The sequence below is a fragment of the Sturnira hondurensis genome, unplaced genomic scaffold (assembly GCF_014824575.4).
Source record: "Sturnira hondurensis isolate 20B ecotype Veracruz unplaced genomic scaffold, ASM1482457v3 Scaffold0021354, whole genome shotgun sequence".
Taxonomy (NCBI): Eukaryota; Metazoa; Chordata; class Mammalia; order Chiroptera; family Phyllostomidae; genus Sturnira; species Sturnira hondurensis.
In genome coordinates, this window is record NW_028093985.1 from 33056337 (window position 1) to 33077152 (window position 20816).

The 20816-nt window shown below is 36.6% G+C and overlaps 1 protein-coding gene across 8 annotated transcripts in view; it reads left to right on the top strand.

The window, feature by feature from the left end:
* The window catches only part of APC (APC regulator of Wnt signaling pathway), a 146835-nt gene that overhangs the window by 117269 nt on the left and 8750 nt on the right, over positions 1-20816 (top strand). For 5 of the 8 annotated variants that reach the window (XM_037032170.1, XM_037032172.1, XM_037032171.1 and 2 more), the window contains exons 9-16: positions 2904-3002; positions 5527-5905; positions 7838-7933; positions 9210-9263; positions 12849-12988; positions 14020-14097; positions 14392-14508; positions 19469-19683. In XM_037032170.1, the coding sequence (XP_036888065.1) occupies positions 2904-3002; positions 5527-5905; positions 7838-7933; positions 9210-9263; positions 12849-12988; positions 14020-14097; positions 14392-14508; positions 19469-19683 (1178 nt within the window). The remainder of the gene's footprint in view (positions 1-2903; positions 3003-5526; positions 5906-7837; positions 7934-9209; positions 9264-12848; positions 12989-14019; positions 14098-14391; positions 14509-19468; positions 19684-20816) is intronic. The other 3 variants (XM_037032176.1, XM_037032175.1, XM_037032177.1) reach the window with 3 other exon arrangements.

A 20816-nucleotide genomic window follows, 5' to 3' on the forward strand; every position in this document is an offset into this window, starting at 1 on the left:
GTCAAAATTCCATTCAGTTCAATTTTATGTCAGTTCTGGGTGCTTTTTTGTCTCTAAATTTTTGTTGTCCTTAATTTTGGTTGTGTGAGGAGGCATAGTGTGTCTACCTATGCCTCCATCTTGGTCAGAAGTCCCCACAGGGAAGATTTTAACATGTCATCAGGTGAACTTCAGGCACAAAAAGAAATTACAAGATCAGTTGATTCCAAAATTTAGGGAAATGGGTTACCTTCAGAGATACTGATTCATTCTAGCCCTTTGTACCCCCCAGGAAATACCAACTTCCAATCCTCAAAACCTATTCTTCCCGATTTTCTTTTTGCTAACCTCCCTTCTCCAATTAGCATCTATGTCTGAAAGAGGATTAGAACCAGCAGTGGTGTCCCTCCCTGTTCTTATGGATTTTACTACTAGTTCTTCATTCAGTTCATAATTTGACAAATATTTTGTGGGTACCTACTAGAAACCTAAGACTGCCCTTCATATCAAGAATACAGCAGTGAACAGAATGAGGTTTCTACCCTCAAAAAGCTTATGTTCTAGTTTTTTCTTTTGAGAAGTTGAGAACTACAGTAAAATACCTGCCAATATCACTTTCTAATTGAACACTGTTTTTATCATTGTTAATCTTAAGTATCAGTGAATGCCTGTCATAGGAGTTGCATCCTATGTTTTCAGGTACCCATTAGACATTCTTACTGGATGTCACTAAAATCAAAGGCAAGCTCAGTCCCCACAGTGAAAGTCCCCATCTCTTCCTGGGTTTCATGTATTTATAATGGTGATATTATCTATCCATGTAGGTAAGCTGGGCACTTCCAAATTGACCTTGACTCCAAACATCTTTTTACTCTCATCCAAAGTAGTTAGCAAACCAACGGATTTTATCCCCTAAGTATAGGGCATCCCCATTTCCCTAGTCTAACTTCCTGACTTTGGGACCTCAGAACCACTCGACTATTAGAAGTACCCACTTCCTAATTTCCCCTCTGTGATCTCTTCATCCTGTCCATGCTCCTTTTGAGACATCATTCTGGTTGTGCCATTCCCCTGCCTACAGTCTAGTGTGCTGCGGTCCAGCCGCAGCCCATCTAAGGGTCCTCAGGTGAGAGTAGGCGTCGGCGCTGGGTAACAGGCAACTACACAGCTCAAAGGCAGGTGAAGTACTGTTCCGTTTATTGCAAGTACAAGCTGATTTTTTATATTTTCATTTTTGGCATAGATTAACATTTATAGGTGTACAGCATGATCAGTTAAGCAGAAAAAATCAATACAAAGGTAACCAGGAAAATACGAAAGTTCCCATAGTTTCAGTTATGTTAAACAAAAGTTATTTTGACCAGGAAAACCATTAATCAGACAATTTGAAATAGTTCTATGTATACAGTTTAAATGTCTTATTGTTTATTAAAGTTCTCAGAAATTGTCATTGGCAACAGGTACGCTTAGACTGAGCAGAGGTTAGGAAATTCATTATAAGCCTTTGTAATATCTGACTTAGCTATCTATCTTGCTGTCTAAAATGTTTTTTGTATACTGAGGATTCTGACTCCTTGGTAGTTGTTTCTAAGTGCTTAGTTTGTAATAGCTAACCAGCTTCTTCTATTTTTATGCCTGTCTAATTCTAATTGATATATATTCCTATTCAAGGTAAAGGAGGGGCTGTTATTCTAACAAATCTTTGACAGTCAGGGGCTATTTTCTAAAGGGGTTTTTGCTATTCTATGAAGCAGTTCTGTGGGAATACATATTTTTCCCTGAACTGTTCTTTCTTGGGTGGCTTTCACAGGAACAAATAAGTAAAGTACGATGCCTTAATTCAGCCAGGGTGATATTGCTTAGGACTTGAGCCAACTGTTGTTTTTTCTCTGAGAGTGATCATTAATTCTAGGAGATTCCAAATTATCAGAAGTATAAAGGTTAGAATACTAAGAAACAGTAAGAATAAAAGCAACACCATATATCCATTAATGCCACGTCCGTCCTGCTGGAAAAACGCTTCTGTGAAGCCGTCATCTCCAAGTCGTGACTGTGTCAACCGACATGGCTAGAAAATGCTTCTTTGTCCCCAAGCCGTGACTGTGTCAGCCGACCTGGTTAGCATCGGACGTGGCACTAGTGACTCTCTTAACATCCACATCTTGAAAGCAATACCTTTAAAATGACACAGGAGATACTTAATAGTTTAATCCAACCTGTATCTCCCACCACACACCTTATGTTCTGTTAACAGTAAGCTGGAATACTCCATGCTTTCATATTTAAACCTTTACATAGGCTCTTTGGCCAGTCTCCTATCCCAGAATTCAAGGCCTGTCTCCTATCTTAAATGTGACATTCTCTGCAGCCTTTAATAGATTCTAAGCTTCTCGTTGTTTCTTTCCGTTTTCCCTTAGTATTTTATATATTCTTATATGATAGTGCTCGTCATATCATACTCCAGTTATTTTTTTTTTCATGTCTTTCTCAAGTAGAAGTTTCAAGCAGTTCTCTCTTACTGTAAGCTCCCAGAGAACTTGGACTGTACCAAATTCAGTCAGTGTTGTGGTAATTTGGAGCATTTCTTCAATCAAAATGGATCTTTCTGTCAATCAATTTATATTTAACTGAATGTGGTTGCATGTCTTTGAGTCTGTGAAAAAATATTACTCTTAGAATTTCTTCAGTGTTTGGTTACTTCCATAGTGTGGTTTAATAGTCTTTTGCAACAACTCTAATTTTCTTCAGTTTTTCTCTATAATTTACTTACTAAATTTGTAAGTATAAACCATTCATTTTGAGAAGTTAATGTTCACACTTTTAATGGTATGTTTAGCTGTCTCCCCTCAAGAGTACCTTAACATGAAGTTAGCTGTATTTATCTACAATCTCAATCACACTATCTATAACTGCTTAATTTCTAGGGTTCAACTACACGAATGGATCATGAAACAGCCAGTGTTTTGAGTTCTAGTAGCACACACTCTGCTCCTCGAAGGCTGACAAGTCATCTGGGAACCAAGGTAACAGAAGATTACAAATCGGGTCACTAGTACTATGACTACTTCTAGTATTCTTTAGATATGTTGCTAAAACCATTCTTTAATTTTTACGTAAAGGAGAATTCTGATTCCATCATCACAGTCTCTTAAAGAAGTGACATCTTTTTATACAAAGAAGTGCAGACAAAGGGAAAATAAGGATTATAACAAGTGCCAAATTAGTTGGTTTTTGGTTTTGTTTTGTTTGTTAGTTTCCATTTTTTTCAGCCATATCCACTTCTCTGTAAGTATCCAAAGCCCCAGCCTCAATGGCTTACTTGCTACTTCCCCAGCTCTCCCTGTGACTTTATGCCTCCTTGCCTTGCCTGCAGCAACCTACACTTCCACGTTCTGCACCACCTCAAAACAGCTGGCAAAGCTGTAGCCAGCCTTCAGAACTCTTCTCTGGCTTTACTTGTTTACAAAACATTTTCCGATGCCCGTGGTCCTCCTGCCTTCCCTGTGTGGTCTCTCTCCCTCCTTTGAATCCCTGCAGTTTGCATGAAATGGTTTGGGAAAACAGGGGCTGTTTTTTTACATATTGTTTTTGCTGCCTTTAGCACAGGGCCTACATATAACAAGTGTTTAGTAAATATTTAAGTAGATGGAAAAATCATTGAAGTTAAATGTTATCCATTGCTGATAAGTCAGCATTCTTAGGGTCTCCCAGATGTTAGCAAATATCTTAGGACTTGGGAATAATATGTTTGAGAAGAAAATAATTATTTTACTATTATTTTAAAGCCAGAGATTTTAATAGTCTATTGACAAAGAATGAAATTCTATTATTACTAAACAATGTGTTTTTCATTAAATCTAAATAATTACATTAGTTGTTTTATTATATACTCTATATGTCCTTTCTTTATTTTAATAATAGTTTTTAGGAAAAACATTACTAAAATAACTAATGTTGACTTAAGAAATGAATTTTAGAGTAGTCCATGATGTTGTTAATATAAGACTTAAGTTTTTTCAGTAACTAACAAGAGCTACTACTTGGGACCTCTGGAGTCCTAGTAACTGCCCCAGGAGTTTTATGTATGTTTTCTCTGATCTTCTCAAAGCCCCTATGAGTTATTCTTGTTTGTCTTTTTTAAATGAGAAAACTGATTTTAAAAAAAAAAGATTTAGGCAACTGTTGCATAACTAAATTGGAATTCAGCAGCAGCTGAAATTAGTCCAACAGCAGTAAGTAAAGAAATTAGAGATTTCAATAAGTAAAGAATATTAGAGACTTTCTTGATAGTAAGAGTTGTGTGAAGACTGTTATGTGAAGACTGAAAGCTAGAATACCTTTTCCTTCTTGAAGTAATTTTTGCATAATACTAAGACCTTCCTACACTTTTGAATGATAGCTACTACCCTATGTATGTATTACTTCATTTAATCTTTATAGAGAAAACCCTTTTAGGTAAGTTCCTCCATTTTGTGACTGAGAAAACAGGCAAGAGAAATCTGATAACCTGGTAGTGTCAGACAGTTTGCTCGTCCAAGGGGTGGAGCCCAAATTCAAAAATCCATTTATCCACAGTTCCACACCACCTTCCTATCACGATTACATCTAAGTGTGCATGTGTTTACACATTTAGAGTTTCTCTGCCTGAGCACTATTGGCTGGATCACTCTTTGTTGCATTATAGTATGTTTAGCAGCATCTATGATCTGTACCCATTAGACACCCGTAGCACTTCCTCTTACGGTTGAGAAATGTCTCCAAGGTACTGCCAGTAGTTAAGAACCACTGATTCATAGACGTGACACATTCTTTACATAATAGCCTCTACTTTTGTGTGTCAACCTCAAGCTTTAAAATGAAGTCGATCACAGTCCAAGATAACAGAGTACTGTTTCCTGTTTCTAAGCTGCTTCTAATCCTTAGGATTTATTGTCAGAGGGTAATTGATGCTTAGGAGTTGCTTTAAAAAAAATTGTGTAAGAATCCTGGCCTTGTACTCTGTATGTGATCATGGCATTCTTCTTTTAGAGCAAAGTATTTTTTTTACATGTGTAAGGGAGAAATCTTATAATTTTAGCAATACTATTATCATTATAATCTGATGAGGGATAGTGATTGCTGAGAACTAGTACTTAGTGAATAATGATTGTTGAAGATGTTTTATATTATAGCTGTAGATTTAAAGAAGTGGAAAATTTTAATTGTGCAGAGAATTTAGATAGATCACATTCCTCACTGTGTATGAGTGAAATTAGTTCATTTTCATTCATTATAATCAGGGGTCCAGATAAACAGCAATATAAGTGTGTAAGAGCCAACTTTCTCTTTCAGCACCATATACTACCACTACTGTTATTTACTCATATAAACAAATCAGTGATGATTTTATATAGATTTTAAAATAACATTCATTACTTCATCCTGAAAATATTTTTTCTTTTGCTTTTTTTTAACAAGTTACAATAAATATCCCATTCATCACTTCATTGGTGTTGGCTTTTGGATATTAAAGTCATAATTTTGTTTCTAAACTCATTTGGCCCACAGGTGGAAATGGTGTATTCATTGTTGTCAATGCTTGGTACTCATGATAAGGATGATATGTCACGAACTTTGCTAGCTATGTCTAGCTCCCAAGACAGCTGTATATCCATGCGACAGTCTGGATGTCTTCCTCTCCTCATCCAGCTTTTACATGGCAATGACAAAGACTCTGTGTTGTTGGGAAATTCCCGGGGCAGTAAAGAGGCTCGGGCCAGGGCCAGTGCAGCACTCCACAACATCATTCACTCACAGCCTGATGACAAGAGAGGCAGGCGTGAAATCCGAGTCCTTCATCTTTTGGAACAGATACGAGCTTACTGTGAAACCTGTTGGGAGTGGCAAGAAGCCCACGAACAAGGCATGGACCAGGACAAAAATCCAAGTATGTTCCCTATAGTGTACATCATAGTGTGTGTTACAAAACAAATGTAAAAATTTTTTTAAAAACTTTTTAGTTATTATGTTGTCTCTATGAATAGGAAGGAGAAATGCATATTAGCCATCAACGCTAACATACTTTAAAGCTTAAGTCTATTTTAAAGTCTAAAATTAAGAAAAATTTAGCAAAGGAAAATGTTATGTGCACTGCTATGCAGCCAAAAAAAGAACAGGAAATCAAGAGAGATGTACAGAATCATACCATAGTCGATCTAGAAAAGACTTGAGCAATTATGCTGCCTGTCTCTTTCATTTTATAGATAAAGTTCAGGAAAGTAACTTTAAGTTTTTTCAGCTAGTAGTGACCAAGCCATTATCTTCTATATTTATTTGCATATCACTCTACTCAGTGGATACAGAGCTGTTAATCTGTTGTTATTTGATTTTCATAACAATCATGTGAAGTAAAAAGGGAAGGTATTATCATTCCCATTTTATGGATTAAGAAACTGAGGCTCAGAAAAGCTAAAAGATTTACCTGTGGCCTCACAGCTAGTAAGTGGCCAGGAACAGAAGCCAGGTCTCCTGTTTGCAGCTCAGGGCCCTTCCTACTGCACCATACTGGTGCAGGTGTTGGGTCCTCATTACTGGGGGTGATCAGACACTCAGCTCTGCTCAGGGAGAGATTCTTGGCCACCAGCCTCTCCCTCAGGAGCAGGGAACATGGGAGTTGGGACCCTTGGGGACATAACTTACTTCATTCCTGTAGCAAGAACCAAAAGTAGTAAGTATATAAGGTAAGACCTTCCTTTCACCTGATAAGCACACACACACAGAAAAGGAGTGTGTATCAACCTACTGATTTGAAAAGCGGGAGGGGAATAGTGGTGAGAACATGACCTATGAGGTTTTAGGAGATTTTTTTAGCTTAGTTACAAAGATGAATTAATTTAAAATCCCAAATATTTCAAGAATAAGAAAACATCCCTGGCCAGGTGGCTCACAGCATCGTCCCGTATACCAAAAAGGTTGAGTTTGATTCCCCAGTCAAGACATACATCCAGGTTACAGGTTCAACCCCCCAATCAGGGCATATGGGAGGCAACCAATAGTTGTTTCTCTCTCTTTCTCTCTCTCTATCCCACCCCTCTCCCTCACTCTTTCTCTCTCACCCCCTACCCTAAAAAGAAAACAGAAGAAGCAGTCCTTTATATCTGTTAAGATACTTTACTGGGAGATTTCTAGATTGTTTTCTTTGCCTATTAAAAACTATGCAATGACCAGCATTTTGTGTTCTTGATAAGCTCTTCTCAAAAAAGTTAAGCAGAATAAATTGATACTATTCTAAAAAATGCTTGCTTTTTAAATTTTATTTCAGAGAAGTTTTGAAACCTTGTACATAGTGTTAAATATGGAAATACATTTTCTTAAATGCCGTTTCTTTAAATTTTTATTTACTGTCTAGTATCTGTCAATATAAGAAGTAAACTTCACTAGGTTTGTACTAGATTTCCCTACTGCATTTGTGTGCAGAAATGTGCTTCTAACCCACACTCATGACAATAGTTTAAATAGCAATTATAAATTTGGTATAAAACTAAGCAGTTTTATACCAAAATGTTTTCATTTTTTCATATACTAAATATAATTTTAAAGTATTTGAGTTATAGCATAAAGCTGCAAAGGACTTACTCTAAAAGACTTGGTTAAGAGCAAATGAGTGGTAAACATTTTAATGGAACCAAGCAAAGGCCTTTACTCACATTTTCTTTTTTATGTTTGTAGTATTTATTTATCTGTCCAAGCAAATATTTGTTGATCCATTAAACTATACATTAGGGATATGTTGGTAAGCCCCACATATTTTTAAGTTTAATGAACATCACTGCTTTTGAGAAAACAAAGCATTATGGTTTATGTGGATTTTATTTTTCAGTGCCAGCTCCTGTTGAACATCAGATCTGTCCTGCTGTGTGTGTTCTAATGAAACTTTCATTTGATGAAGAACATAGACATGCAATGAATGAACTTGGTAAGACAAAAATGTTTCTTAATGACATAGAAGAATACTGAAGATTTCTTCACTGTTGAAATGGAATTTATGGCCACTAACTTCTATTACCAGCTGCTTCTTTCTTGTAGCTGATAATTTTAATCTGGTTTCCAGAAAAGTTTCTCAATAACAGAAACTGCTACCGTAAACCAACTTGGATTTTCAAAGTCTCAGCCATAGATTTGGAAAATTACGAGTGGGCCACTCCTTGCCCCTAATGTGAAGGTAGACCCTGTGTGCCAGTTGACAGGAAGGGTAATTTGAATTATTTTGAAATGTGGGGCTGCTTCATTGTTCCTGACTCAGTCATTTCTGATGGCCACCAGAAGGAATTATTAAGAATCTCATTTACCTTTGTGGTTATCAGTACTTTACTAGATTTTCATGGTAAACACCATGGTATCTTTAAAACTGGTTACTGTAGAAAAGCATTATGCTTCAATTTAAATCAGAAACATTCAATTAATTTTGGAAGGATTACTCTTCTAGGTATGTTTTATCACACACACTCCTTATATAACCTGCATTGTGCACCCCATTTTTCATGTAACGGTCTTTCTTTGATTTCTAGGTTCATTGTGCACATGTGGTATTTATAAATTGCATCACGCTGAGCCATCTCATGTGAACTGGATCTCTCTAGTGGTGCCACAAGCAAGACCGTACCGAGTCCCCATCGTAGTGTAGCTGTGCCCGGGCTTTTTGTGCTGTTACGTTATGTTGCATTCCAGCTTCCACCTTGTTTTACTGTCACCCTCATCGTCATTCATCATTTATCTTAAAAGTGACAAAGTCATGAGACTTAAGGAGAGAAACTGAACAGCCAAATGAGTGTTGTCTCCTTCAGAGTCATTCCTTCGGGAGGCTGTGTCCTTCAGACTCCAGGCCTGCCCTCCAGCAGTGCTTTTCTTCCCACTGGCCCTAGCGGTTGGCCCACCTGATTCTTTTTCCTTCCCCAACCACCTCTCAGCCTCCTGCGGAACTGACTGTAATCTTAGGAGTTCTCCTTTCCTCGATAAAACTGCAACATTTGTGAAAGTGTTATGTTTGGGTGGGGTTTTTTAATACTAGTAATAATGGGAAGGGGATAAAAATAATGAATAAATAGGAAAATTAATTCCGTTTTAAGCTAATGCAAAGATTTTTCTATAAATGTCCCTGTGTTCCAATGGACTGTAGACTAGGACTGACACATTAATCATCTGAATTTCAAAGTAAAACGCAGACTCAGTATTTGTTCCTCTTCCTTCCTCAGGTAGGAAGGCTACCCGGGGCATTTCATCACAGGAGCTAGGGCAGGGGCTTTCAGGTGAGGAGCAGGATGGGGCCTCTGGGGTGTGACTGCCGGGGACATAGCCACAGAGGATTACCTTCTTCTCATTCCTAGCCTCCGAATTTGCGCTGGAACAAAAGAAGGATCAAGGTTTGTGGACTGTGGAGAAATAGAGAGATAGTACGAAGTATCTGACTGTGAGGGGTGAGGAGGAAAAAAGTCCCAAATAGGTGAGGGGAAATTCCTAAGCCCACTCGTCCATACAAGAAGATTCTACAGCTATCAGGGCCATATAAGTTTGCTCCTATTAGTACTGCAATTGTTAGACTATAATATTAATGATGTACTTATTAATTTATTATTCTTAGCTCTGTCCCAGAAAATTTGCTAGGCACCAGATATAAGAAAAGATTAAAACATAGTCTTGACTTTTGAGGAACTCATTTGCATTAATGTTTCCAAAACCAGGTCGTAATGGTCATTAGAGGTACTCATCAAACCATATAGGTTCTCTGGCCCTATAGCAAGCAGGCTTAGTAAAACAGAATCTTCAGAGGGGGAACCTAGAAATAATATTTATTAAGTGGTTTAGGTAATTCTTCTGATCAGAAAATTCTGTGAAACACCAATCTATAGACTATTGATGTCAAACCTCTAATATTTATTTTAGAATGAGGCATGTCATGCTAATGGTGACTAAATCAGGTACACACACACACACTTCTAAAATTGTGTCATCTTTTTTTTTAAAATTAAGGATGCTGTTGAATGTCACCTGAAGCTGTTGGTTCTCTACTTTCTATAACATTTTGAGATACCATATTGGGTGGCATTTGCTTCATCTGAATCCCTGTTTTCTAACATAGGCACTAAGAACATGTATTACTTGGAAATATTATAATTTTTCTCAGGGAAACCTATTTTTTATTCTAATAATAATGAATTTTTGCCATATTTTTATTTGCCTAAAAACATAAAGGACTCTCTCCTATATCTGATATCCTGTATTCTATTAAATATCCCTTTTTTCATTAGCCACATTCATCATGGTTTGTTCACATCGGCCATTGGCTATATTCTAATTTAATTTTTTTTTCAGAATCAAATTCTAAGATATTTTTTTCTCCATACAAGAATGCTCAACTCTTGCTCACTTGGTGCATTCTTGGATTCTTTATTACAGATACCACTAGACCAGGCAAGATTTTATGTAGGCACAAACTTTAGCATGTTTTGTTTTGCTGTTCATAGTCTGCTGTGTAATGCTCAACAATCTGGTGATCTCATCAGCACCAGCACTGTGTTCAGGCCAGTGTCCTGGGTCAAAACTCTCAGTACTTTTACTGGTACCCTCTCCTTTATCCAAGTAGCGCTTGGTCAAATTCCTCAGAGCTCTGTCCTAGGCTCTCTTCCTCTCTCCCTAAGTAGTATCCTCCACTCCATGGCTTCAGTTACAGTGTTTTTCAAATTTACATTTTAATCCAAGTTCTGCCTCTCGAGTTTTAAAAACATTGTCAAAGTGTCTGTCTGTCATCTTTACTTGGATGGTTGTGCAGACATTTCTAATTGAGCCGCCACAACTGACATTTTTATCTCATCCATCTCCAGATCGCTATGTCTGCCCCACGGGGGTTCGGGGGTCTTTTCTCAGAAAATAGCATTCCAATCAAGCCATTTTCTCAGACCAGAATCTTCAAAGACATCCATGACCTTATCTTTATCTCCTACATGCAGTAACTGAGTGCTTTAATTTTGCATCTTAAATACTCATATATCTCAAATCACTGCTCTCATTTTCATCCCTAGTTCAAGCCACCATCCTGTCTTCCATTCTGCAACTTTGTTTTACTTTCTCACAATTTCAGTCATAATCCATTCTGCACCTTGTAGCCATGAGAATCTACTTAGAACACACATAAAATTATTCCTTCCTGTGCCTGCAGTCCTCAGTGTGGCACAGAAAGTCTTGCATGGTCTGGCCTCTAACCATTTTCGTAGCCTCATCCTACAGCCTTCATGCTGTATATTTCAGGCCTGCAGCCCTTGCACATGCTATTTTATCTGCCTAAAACGCTTCATGATTCCTGCCCCACCCTTTGGATACTCCATTTAAGTCTCAACTTAAACATTATTTCCTCAGCCTTTTTCTTGATCTCCCCAGTTTAAGTTAACATCACCTGTTATCTTGCACTGGATTTACACAGTCCAACATACTTTAATTAGTTGTTCAATGACAATCTTTGCGCTAATCTTTAAGGTCCATAAAGACAGTCAGTGTATTTTGAGTTCACTACTATATATTTTCGATCACTATGAGTAGTTGGAAGAAAATCTTCCTAAATATAATATATATTCGGATTTTCTTTAACCAAATTAATTTTCACTTATCTACAGTTAAAGTCATCTGCCATTTCTGCTAATCATGAAGATATTGGTAAATCTTTCTATACTTAAATGCCCTGGCCTACAATTCTTCACCTAAAATAGAACTTTACCTGTTTTGCAAACTTACAGATCCCTCTACATTATTTGATGTAGGTTATTTGAAAAAATATTAAATGTACAGGTTCTCTCAGATTAATGAACTGACCATTTAGATTTACAGTATCCAAGAATTGTGTTTATATTTATCCTCTTTTTTTTGTCTAAGCCACTTCTTTGTGACAAAACAATATTCTCATTCCCACATTGATTAATATTGAGGGTGAAGAATATTTTGAATAGCCTCCATTTACATTTTTATTTTTATTTTTGTTCACTGCCTCACCATTTTGCTTCGCCTCTTGTTTGTTTTTCTACTACCCCTTCCTCCATGTCTTTCCCTTTCCTTTCTCACTGTTTTTCTCCTTGCCGTCCTAGTGTTGACCACTGTGGGCACTGTTGAGCATACCCAGTGATGGGGGTTAAGGGGAAGGAAAATACTACATCCTAGTATAGTGGGTATTTGACACCTGTGAGTATCAGAAAAAAGTAAGAATTTTTTAATAAACAAGGGGAAGGAAAATACTACATCCTAATATAGTGGGTATTTGAAACCTGTGAGTATCAAAAAAAAGTAAGAAAAATTTTTAATAAATGTAAGTAGCTTTATAATAACACATTGAACAGGCAATTCTTTTTATTAAAAAATTAAGCTTTGATTTATGCAATTTCATTTATAACTATCAATATTTCTAAGGATAATTATTCAGCAGGTTAAAAAACATTGAAGTAATTAGGCCATGGTGTGCAACAATGAAGAATATAAAGTCTAAATAAAAAAATAAGTGATCTTTTTCTGCTTACATTCAGGAAGAGGTAGTGTTTAAAAATAGCCTTTTTCATCACTGACAAGATACAGTGTATGTGTAGTAAGTAGAGTGTAATGTGCATTTCACTTCATAGGGCAAGGGCTGGAGGGTCAAGAAACTGGCAGAAAATGGAATAGTTATCAGTTGTACTTTATGAATGTATTAGACAAAAGTCCTTTATAACAATATTTGTAGTTTGTAATTCTAAAGACAAATTTAAACTATATATTCTCATTTTTGAGATTTTTTTCTAATACTTAAGTTATAAACTTGGTACCAGTTAGTTTTATTTTAGATTGTTGTCTTTTTCCTCTTGCCCTTTTTAAATTAGGGGGACTACAGGCCATTGCAGAATTATTGCAAGTGGACTGTGAAATGTATGGGCTTACTAATGACCACTACAGTATTACATTAAGACGATATGCTGGAATGGCTTTGACAAACTTGACTTTTGGAGATGTAGCAAACAAGGTATGTTTTATAAGATCCACTTCTTAAGACATCTCAGGTATGAGTTAGTTTACTTTCATACAAACTACTTTTCATTGATTTTCTTTTTGTCACTCTCCTATTAAACACTGACTAATAAAAACCTGTACTTCACATCCCACTGTATATCCTTATTCATTTGGTTATCTTATGATTAAACAAAAGCAAAAGATAGAACACAATAGTGAATGTATTTAACCATATTTAAAACACCGTTCCTAGGCCTGGCTGGTGGCTCAGTTAGTGGATTGAGTGCCGGCCTGTGAACCGAAGGTCACCAGTTTGATTCCCAGCCAGGGCACATTCCTGGGTTGTGGGCCAGCTCCCCAGTTAGGAGCATGCGAGAGGCAACCAATAGATATTTCTCTCCCTTTCTTTCTCCCTCCCTTTTCCTCTTTCTGAAAGTATATAAATATCTTATTTATTTATTTGTTTAATTTTTAAAAAAATTTTATTTATTTATCTTTAGAGGAGAAGGGAAGGATCTGAGAAGGAGAGAAACATCAATGTATGGTTGCCTCTCATGAGCCCCCTGCTGGGAACTGGCCTGCAACCCTGGCATGTGCCCTGACTGAGAATCGAACCGTGATCCTGTGGTTCTCAGGCCCGTGCTCAATCCACTGAGCTACACCAGCCAGGGCTCTTTTTTAAAAATAAAACACTGTTCCTAGGAATAAGCAAAAATCTGAAAATCCTAACGACTAGTACAAATGTTATACGCATATTGGTTGTATTCAAATAAGAGACCTAACTTTGAAACCTTTTGCTTCTCATTTCTTATCATTTTTTCACTTTAGTTTTCCAATTTGACAAGAGAAGAACAGATATAGCAAAGGATTAGGGGGGGTTTGGCCCTTCATTTGTATAATCTGATTCTAAATTTTTGTGAGTGAAATACTAGCTTTAATTAAAATGGGTCAGTTAAAACTGTATTTGAAGTTTAGTAGTCAGAAATAAAGCCCAGCCTTGGTTGCCCTGTTACTGACCCTCCACTCCACACCTGATTTTTGCAGGCCACACTCTGCTCTATGAAAGGCTGCATGAGAGCACTGGTTGCCCAGCTGAAATCGGAGAGTGAGGACTTACAGCAGGTACCGCTTAGAATTTCAAATGTTTTTCTGGGATATCAGCTGCTGACTTTCCTGATTTAGATTGATTTAAGCTGTGGCTCAGTGTTCAATATTTCACGTTTAAATTACAATTATATTAACACCAGAATAAAGGATAATAATTATATTGTAGGAATTCCTTTGGGTACCGTATTAGGATTTAAGAAGAATTTCTTAATAGATTTCTACTCTTCTCTCTAGTATTAAAAACCAAAAAAAATTAGAGCTAGTATAAATTATTTCATATACAAATTCTAACATTGAATTTATTTGCAGGTTATTGCAAGTGTTTTGAGGAATTTGTCTTGGAGAGCAGATGTAAATAGTAAAAAGACATTGCGTGAAGTTGGAAGTGTGAAAGCATTGATGGAATGTGCTTTGGAAGTTAAAAAGGTACCTTTGAAAACATTTAGTGCTGTAATGTGATTTCACCGTAGAATACTATTTTGTCACTCTCCCACCATTGAGAGTCCTGTTTATCTGGCCTGTTTATCTCACCAATCCTTACACTAGATTACTGACCTGTTTATCTCACCAATCCTTAGACTAGATTACTCCACACTCCTAAAGTATTCAGATGGAAAAGAGGGTACTGTGGTCTAGTGTGAGTCAGAGGTTCTCAGATCCAGCACTATTGCCACCTTGGCCCACATAATTCTTTGGGGGAACTGACCTGTGCTTTGTGGGATATTTAGCAGCCTTCCTTCCTAGTCTCTGCCCACTAGATGTCAGTACACCCTCCCCTCAGTGGTGACAGTTAAAAATGTCTCCAGAGATTACCAAAGTCCCCCAGAAGGGAGGAAAGACCAAGTCACCCCCAGTTGAGAATTGCTGGTATAAGTGTTGCCTCTATGCTCTTAAGATCTGATCCCCTGAAGTCCTCAAATTTTCACAGTCCTTGAATTTTCAGCTTATCAAGAGGTGATCAGACTCAAGAGCAAACAATCTCCAAATAATCATTTGTTTATGAGAAGAAATATGTCTGGGTGGGATATCTATTTCAGAAACTAAGCTGTTTTGTTTTTTTTTTATTAAACTTGAAATTTAGGAAGAACTATACAAGTCTGTGCCGTTGCAGGCTTCCTTTCACCCAGCCAGTCCTAGAACTATAGTCTGCATTTTTGTCTTTAAAATTTTCTTTTCAGAGAAAGCAAAAAGTTTTGTATTTTATTTGTTTATTTATGTATTTTGCTAAATTCTTTTATACCTGGAAAACCCAGTAAAATCAACTGAAAATTATTAGAAATAAGAAATATATTTAACTAAGTAACTGTATTCAAATATAGCCCTTGCTGGTGTGGCTCAGTGGATTGAGAGCTGGCCTGTGAACCAAAGGGTTGTCGGTTCAATTCCCAGTCAGGGCAGGTGCCGGGGTTGTGAGCCAGGTCCCCAGTAGGGGACGCATGACAGGGAGCCACACACTGGTGTTTCTCTCCCTCTCTTTCTCCTTCCCTTCCCTTCTCTCTAAAAATAAAAGAAATAAAATCTTCAAATATACTTAAGATCTGCATAATGATAACTTTAAAACACTACTGAATTGGCAGAATACTTGCACTGATGCCACGGGAAAGAAGACAGGAATGGCCAGTAAGCACTTGAAAATATACTCCACAGCATTAGTCACCAGGAAAAATAGAAATTAAAGCCACAATGAGATGCCATTATACATAGTATAGTGGTTAAAATTTAAAGATTGACCAAGCATTGTCAAGGATGTCAAACAGCTGGAATTTTCATGTACTGCCGATGGGAATGTAAAATGGTATAACCACTTTAGAGAACATTTGTCAGTGTTTTAAAAAGTTAAACATATACCTACCTTACAACATAGACATTTTACTCCTTAAATATTTGCCCAAGAGAAACAAAAATTTACATTCACACAAAGACTTAAACACAGATGGTCACAGCAATATTATTTGTGGTAGCCAAAAACTGGAAGTAATTCTAATGTCCATCAACAGATAAATAGGTGAACCAATTGTGGAATATCCAAAATGCAATACTATTTGGCTATAAAAAGAATGAACTATTCATGCAATAAACTATAAAGACAGAAAACATATCAGTAGTTGCCTGGGGTTGGGGATGGATTACAAGGAGTTACTAGGAAATCTGGGGGAATGACACATACCCAAGGTTGCAAGTTTGGTCCTTGGTTTGGGCACATGTGGAAAGCAAACCAGTAGATGTTTCCTTCACATCAGTGTTTCTCTCCCTTCCTCTCTCTCTCTCAGGAATCAATAAATGTATATATTTTGTAAACATCATTAGAACCTTGATAGGATTACATTCACTTTATAGATGACTTTGGGTAGAGTGGACACTTTTGCAATACTAATTCTTCTGATCCATGAACACAAGATATCTTTCTATTTATTTGTGTCTCCTTCAACTTCTTTTATCATAAAGTCTTACAGGCTTCATTATACAGATTTTTTACCTTCTTGGTTAAATTTATTTCTAAGTATTTTATTGCTTTTGATCCTATTGTAAATTGGATTGTTTTCTTTATTTCTCTTTCAGATAATTCATAGTTAGTATATAAAAACACAACTGATTTTTGTATGTTGCAACTTTGCTGAATTTGTTTATTCTAACAATGTTTTGGTGAGCCTTTAGAGTTTATTTATATACATGATCATGTCATCTGCAAACAGAAAATTATAATAGTTCTTTTGCAAAAAAAAGTCTGGGGAGATGAAATATATGTTTGTTATCTTGATTGGTGATGGTTTCATGGTATACACATACATCCAAAGGGATCAGATGGCACACTTGAAATGTGCGCAGTTTATTGTTCTCCAGTTATACCTCCGTAAAGTTATACAGAGAAATTAGTTCTGTACACACTTGAAGGCTCCTAATCTAATCAAACCTGCGTATTTTCAGAAAGGTTTAATGGTTTGTATATATTATGAGAACTTGTACTGCTGCTGAATGGCTCAGGACTTTATTATCTTTAAAGCACCTTAGAGATTTACATACAAACTAATTGCTACAACCCAAGAAAACTAGATTAAAAAACATGTCCTACCGGGGAACGTAAAAGAAGACCATAGTAAATGGAAAGAAATACTGTTCTTATAAAGGAAGAGTAGTATTTTAAAGGTAATTTCTCCCTAAATTCATATATAAATTTCAAATGCAAGTCCAATTTTGGATAAAACTAGCCTTTAGAAACTAGCCTATATAAATTTAGAAATTTATATACCCAATTCTGGCTTGGGCCTGTTTCTGGTTAGCAGTATTAAAATATACTTGTTCCCTCTTTTTCTACATTCAGTGTGATAGTCATGAACATTCTCTTTTTCAATTCATCATCTTTTCCTCAACTTCATCTACTACTAGTGACCAAGAGAATCCGAACTACCTGCCGTAGTCCTCACGCACTGTGTCATTTTCACTTCGTTCAGCTGGCTCTCACTCTTCTACACAGAACCTTTCCTTCACCTGCAGTCTGGCCCCAAGTGTTGCTGTTCCCTGAAAGACGTCAGTGCCTTACTGTTGTCCTTTATGTCTTCTCTGATGGAGAGAGAGAAGAAAGCCTTTGATGTCACAGCTACCTATAGGAAGCCCAATATTTTGGAAATTAAAAAAAATTCACTGTTACTTCTAATTCCTGCGGTGGCAGTGTAACAACCCAGACTCTGAACAAGTCACTTGCTCCATTTCTTAACTGGTATACCTTCTTCAGTCTCTTAATTTTCTTCTAACAGAATCTAGATTTATTATACATTAACTTGGGTTTTTATTGTCAGCCTACACCTGTATTTGATACTTTTTGATGTCACACCTTATTGAAGCTCCTCCCTGTGTTTTTACCACCTGCACCTTCAGCCTCTAGCCATTTCTTCATTTCCCCTAATCTAACTATAAAGCTTCTTTGAAACAAAACTCGTCCCTGCACTGGTAGTCGTGTAGAGAGCAACTTCTATTTCCCTACCTTCAACTCTCCCTCTGGGCCAGTTACAGAATAAAAGCTCACACTCCTCTAAACTCTTGCTTTTTTTCCCTCCTGTTCTCAGGATACTTTGAATGTCCCGCCATTATGTCAAGCATAAAATTGAGCTCTTATCCTTCTCCAATCTTGATTGGTGAAAGCACTTGTCCCCTGCCTTCTTATAAATAGTATCTAAACCTGTTCCTAGACTGTTTCATTTATGTCCTAATGAAGAGAATGCAGTGTCACAGTCAGTTACTCTGACATTTAAGACCTTCTTTGACCTCTCTGACCTTAATTCTGACTACTCCCCAGAACCAACTTTGATCTCCTCTCCCTCTTCTCTCTGTTCTTCAGTGCTCCCTTGCTGATTCCCACTTCCATGCCTCTCCTCATTCTAATTCCCCTGCCAGGGGAAACTGTCTCTGAGTGTACAGGTCTTCTACTAAGCTGCTCTCCTCCATGAAATATTTTATTTGATTAAATTTAGGTGGACACTTTCTTTCCTTTAGAGCACTTTGTTTCATTGAAGTGTAGTTTTGTATCTCTTTCTCCCCAAAGTTAATTGTTGGTACCTTCAAGCAGGTATCAGTTTGCTGTGTTTCTATCCTCTGGAGCACCTCTCATTGCGATAGGCATGGAGTAGATTTATAATGGGTGTTTATTCCTTGTTTGACTTGTAGTAAGAGGGAAGACTGGCATCAGGCTCATGGCAGGTTTTGACCGAGTATCTTTAATTGTATATACAGAGTGTTTCTATAACAGTTACAGTTTGACAGGTTACTATGGTATTGTATACCAGGGATTTCTGGCTTTGAAATTACTGTGTTTATTTTGGAGTTTTAAGAATTGAAGGTTTTCAGTTGTGCTTTCTTTTTAATAAGTTGTGTTGTTACTTTTGAATCAACTACATGTAAATATATATGTTTTATACAACCAGAATATGGTACATACTGCTCTGCAACTTGCTTTTTTCATTTAATAACACTCCTTAGCTGTTTTTTCATATCAGCATAGATATGGTTTAGATATCAGCATAGAGAGGGTTTTTTGTAGTTTCTGTTACCCTCATAAATGTTATCTTTTCAGCGTGTATATCAGTTCTGTTTGTATTCTAACAAGCTCTTGTAAGATATGTGCACACCATCTAAACACTTGGAGTGTATTTCAGAAAAGTTATTAGTTTAATACTGTCTTCTGTGTATTGTATGAGGCTATGAGTGAGTTAAGTTCCATTTGTTATTTTAATAAAACATTTCCTAAATGGGGAATTCCTAATACTTTACCAGTGAAGGGTGAGCAACGAGGGAAATTTTAAAAATAGTAATTTAGTCAATAGAAGTAAACATAGAAGTTATGAGAGACACATTCCAGCTCTAATTAGATGACATGTAATTTGTTTCTTAATAGGAATCAACCCTTAAAAGCGTACTGAGTGCCTTATGGAATTTGTCAGCACATTGCACTGAGAATAAAGCTGATATATGTGCTGTAGATGGTGCGCTCGCATTTTTGGTTGGCACTCTCACTTACCGGAGCCAGACAAATACTTTAGCCATTATTGAAAGTGGAGGTGGGATATTACGGAATGTGTCCAGCTTGATAGCTACAAATGAGGACCACAGGTAAATACAGAGTTTTTTTATTACTTTTTAATGAATTCATGTAGAATTCATTTTTTCAAAAAGATTCATTGGTTTTGTGTAATTATGCAAGTTCTAAGCCAAACTACATTTATTGTGGTGCAAAGATAACTATTAATTTCTAATTTATTCATTAGTATATTCTAATAAAAGTTCACAGTACTATACATATGTCTAGAAATGAACAAATGATAGCTGAGGTATAACTCATATGTAGAGAAAAATTAAAGTAAAAAATAAATCATGTGGATATGATCCAGAGAGTATAGTGATTTACATTCTCCTAATGGTTTTTAATATCAGTAATCATATTATTTAGCCAACAGCCATTCATCCAGTCCACTGGAGCTGTGATACCTAAGAGAGCGCCTCAGATACAGGGTACACATTTTTAGAACTTGCGCTTTCTAGTATGCTAACAAAAATATGAATATCTTCCATATTCATATGGAAGATATGATGTTCATTTTATTCATTATTCTTCCTCTCTCATTTTCAAAAAAACCATGTGGTACTTTTAGTAAAAGAATCTGTAAATAATACAAACATCTTTTAAGTTTTTGATACATAGATTACAAGCCTTATAGTCCTTTCTGCAATGCAAAGAAGACTTTTTAAACTCAGTAAGCACTCAGGTGTCTACTCAGCTGCTGAGGAAAGACCAGCATGATAAAGCCCATTGTACACCATTGCCAAACAATTTTAAAGTCCACAAAAGCGAATATGTTGTCATTAACTTCAGCTTACCCTGCATTAAGTAAGCTGTAGCTCTTCAGGTCCCAAAGTTCATTATGTTCATTCTCAACCCTTGTTTTTATAGTGAAAAATATTTTGAAAAACTTTTTTTTACTTTCTATTTAGAAATAGTGGCTACACACAGTTTGCCAGAGAGCAGTTGTAAAGAGGGTAGCAGTATCACAGAATCAAGCCAGAGACATAAGTGATTATCTAAAAGTCAGTTTGCTAATCTAGGCACTTACAGCATGCTCCTTAACTATAGAAAGAGCTACAGGTTGATTAAATTACCCATAGGCCCTTTCAGCATGATACATATATAGTCCTTAAACTGGGAAACTGTTACCATGTAAATAAAGTAAATGTGTCTGCTGAAGAAA